This window comes from Brachionichthys hirsutus, chromosome 6 (assembly GCF_040956055.1).
Source record: "Brachionichthys hirsutus isolate HB-005 chromosome 6, CSIRO-AGI_Bhir_v1, whole genome shotgun sequence".
Taxonomy (NCBI): Eukaryota; Metazoa; Chordata; class Actinopteri; order Lophiiformes; family Brachionichthyidae; genus Brachionichthys; species Brachionichthys hirsutus.
The window spans coordinates 9,713,957-9,717,551 of NC_090902.1; the positions used below are offsets into that span (position 1 = coordinate 9,713,957).

At 45.1% G+C, this 3,595-nt stretch overlaps 1 protein-coding gene across 1 annotated transcript; it reads left to right on the forward strand.

Annotated features, from left to right (window-relative positions):
- Positions 1–828: 828 nt before the first annotated feature.
- Positions 829–1,665, forward strand: LOC137894553 (gap junction beta-2 protein-like). The gene has a single exon (XM_068739983.1). It carries the CDS (start codon positions 838–840, stop codon positions 1,663–1,665), a length of 828 nt encoding a protein of 275 aa, XP_068596084.1. The 5' UTR covers positions 829–837.
- Positions 1,666–3,595: the final 1,930 nt, after the last annotated feature.

A 3,595-nucleotide genomic window follows, 5' to 3' on the forward strand; every position in this document is an offset into this window, starting at 1 on the left:
GCCAAATAAAGGCTTCCATTGTATGTAAATAGTTTATATAAGAGCATATGACTGCTACGGTGCTGGCCAGTGGTTAGTGCTGGAGGAATGATTAGCATTTTCCAAACACTTCGTGTTCTCAATCCAGCCTTTTTTGGCTTGCTAAAAAAACGACAACTTTGATTTCTTCTCACTTCGTACACATTTTTGTGTACCATCACAGCTGAAGGTAAATATATTTGTTTCATACTAGCATTCAGTGCCATATGAGGTCAGATTGTACGTGACTAATGGCTGATGCCACCCATCGCCTCAAAGCAACTATGATGCTTAAATTCTCATCACAACTTTGCAGAGGTTCTATTTAAACCTATCAATAGTCTCAGTTTATGTCTCAGTTGTCCTATAAAGGTTGTGTACTGAGATTGGTGCTGCTGGTTGAAGTACTGGCACTGTGCTGTCAGACGGTTTGGAGTACAGTATTAATACAGCGTGCACCAATCACGTGGTTCCAAATATGTTTTGCAATTGGCTTCGTCCTGTCGCGTCTTGTGACGGTGTGCAGCGTTAGGGCCTCGGCGCCGCTTTTATACGGCCAACGCATTACTTGGCAGTTCTTTTCTGCTGCTGCTGACGGTCAAATCTCAAGATGGTCATCTGTGGACTCGGCGCTGCTTACGCCGCGTGCACTGCCGGCTGAGCCTGGTAAAATCTCCATTAACTACATTAACAACTGTCTTTTTATTAAGTTAGGGTTAGATTACAAACTTTTTCATGGCACAAATGTAAATTTTTGTTCAAAGCAAAGGTCTAGAATTGAGAATATTAAACTTTCATTTTGCAGACCTGGAGTCCAAAATGAACTGGGGGAGCTTTTATGCCGTGATCAGCGGCGTAAACAGGCACTCGACTGGCATTGGACGCGTTTGGCTGTCTGTGATCTTCATCTTCCGCATCCTGGTCCTGGTGGTTGCCGCCGAGAGTGTCTGGGGAGACGAGAAGTCCGGCTTCGCTTGCAATACCCAGCAGCCTGGCTGCGACAGCGTCTGCTACGACCAGTTCTTCCCCATCTCGCACATCCGCCTCTGGGCGCTCCAACTCATCCTGGTCTCCACCCCTGCCCTACTGGTGGCCATGCATGTGGCCCACCGGCGCCACATTGACAAGAAGATCCTGAAGAGGACGGGCCGCAGCAGCGCCAAGGACCTGGAACACATCAAGAATCAGAAGTTTCAGATCGCCGGCGCTCTGTGGTGGACGTACATGATCAGCATCGTCTTCAGAATCGTCTTCGAGATGGCCTTTCTCTACATCTTCTATTTGATCTATCCTGGCTTTGCGATGGTGCGTTTGGTGAAGTGCGACTCGTACCCCTGCCCCAACACGGTGGACTGCTTCGTGTCCAGACCAACAGAAAAGACCATTTTCACCGTGTTCATGCTGGCAGCGTCTGGAGTGTGTGTGCTGCTTAACGTGGCTGAGGTGGCATACCTCGTAGGAAGGGCCTGCAAACGGTGCTGCCAAGGCTCTGAGGACGAGTCCAACGGAGCCTGGACAAGTCAAAGGTTATCTTCTTATAGGCAAAATGAAATCAATCAGCTGATCGCAGAGCATCCTCTAAAGTCCAAGTTAACTGCGCTCAAAAAGGGCCCGACTGAGAACGCTGGAAGGTGCACTCCCCTCTGAGACTGTCCCGCCTGGTCATCGCAAAACGAGCACATTGATCTCCATTAATGCCACATATACTCTATATTTGATTAGTGCCAACTCTGCTGATGCCGTTTTATCTGTTTGAGATCAGTGGAGGCGGTCGAAGGACCTTAGCGGTTTGTGTCAGTCCGTTTTCTATAAATCAGGAATAATTCACACGGCCTTTGATTAGTGTGTTGAGGTTTAAGATATTTGGGCATTAATATTGTCAAGCTGGTGCCTGAGAAGACGAGCACTGGCATCAGATTCCAGCCGTGTTTCAGCTGCTTCATCACAATTATGCAAGAAAGAAAAAAAAAGAATGATACCTTTCTTAAATTTTGTACTTTACTTTTCAAATACATTTAATGATTGGCTATCGGGACAGGAATGTAAAACATGTAGATATGCACACAACGTGCAAAAACACCAGTCTGGTCCCTTAACAACGATTACTATTGAGATTAAGATGCTGGATGGAGAGGAGATGTTCTATTTATATCAGAATATTGTTCATATGTACCATATTTGAGTTGATTCAAAGTACTCTACATATCTGATATTTGAATGCCTCTGAATGCATTTTTTTTAAATACTAACATATTTTTTACCACTTCACTATAGCTTCTGATCATATTTCTTACCTTTTCTTTTAGAACTGATTACACAACTATTCTGTGAATTTAAAAACACAAAATATTTCTTGTTTTAGTTCAAACTGGGTGAACAAATATTTTTTTTTTTGTATTATATGTGTTGAAATGATACAATAATCAGCCATAACATTATATCCGCATGTGGAATATTGCAAAGATCCCCTTTTGCCGTTGAAGATACTCATTTGCTGCAATGCTGTTGACTTCACCCGGCAGGGGTTGTAATGTCATGGCGGGTTGGTGTAAATGTCCGTTGCGTGGTATAAAGACATCAACTGCCTCATTTGACATGACTTGAAGTCACATCGTAAACACGCGCCTTGTCTTTTCCGTTGTTTCTCTAGAAGGTGACATAAATAAACCTGCTAAAGGACGGTAACTCTATCGAGTAAACTGTACTTCTCCTTGTTGAATTTCAACTTCTCTTCCTCCTTCCTGTCGCTGTCAGTTGAAACTCGAGGATGTAAATGGCTACTCATCTCCAAATCATGTCCCTTGTGATAGGAGAGACTTGCTTGCTATATTTAGAGCCCAGAAGCACTTGTGGCCGGCCCGATTTAGTGGACAACATCATTGGCCAGCTGCCGTGTCACTCGGTATAGCGAGGGGGGCTTTAATAGTTTACTTTAGAGTCCACCCTGTGCCAAATTTAAACTGGGGGTTTTGGGGTGGGGTGGGGGGGTGGAGGGGGGTGCTTGCCGGACATGGTTGAGTGTGTGTGTCCACCAACTCTTACATGAGTGTTGTAGCGGCCGGTGGAAGGGGCTTGGATCTTACTGCCTGCGCAGTGTTTCAGCACAAAAGACGGAGCAGTCGGTGTGGAAACGAGGACATGTCTGCGTTTCCTGTCCATTCAAGGACATTGACCAGGGCCTGAGGATCAGCTTTGGATCGAGGCCTGTCGGCGAAGCAGGCCGCCTGATGGGCCCTCGAAGACGTGAAGGGCTTCACTATATGGGATGTAAGAGATGACAAGGTGGGTTGTGATGACATTCATGTATTTATTTTTTACTGTCTTTGAACATTTCCTGATTTAAGTTCTTTCACAAGTTAAAAACATTTTGCTGTACTTTTGGTACTGCTTCAAAATGCAATTGTATAAAATTCAGGCAGCCATACTTCATAAAATGACCTTTATCCTGTGCGAATAATTTCCCCCCACATCTCTTGAACATTGTTTGGCTCATGTTTGCGTTGATTTAGTAAAAACTGCCACCCAGGATTTGCTTAATCCCCCCCCCCCCCCCCCCCCAGGCAGATTTCTTAGTGGT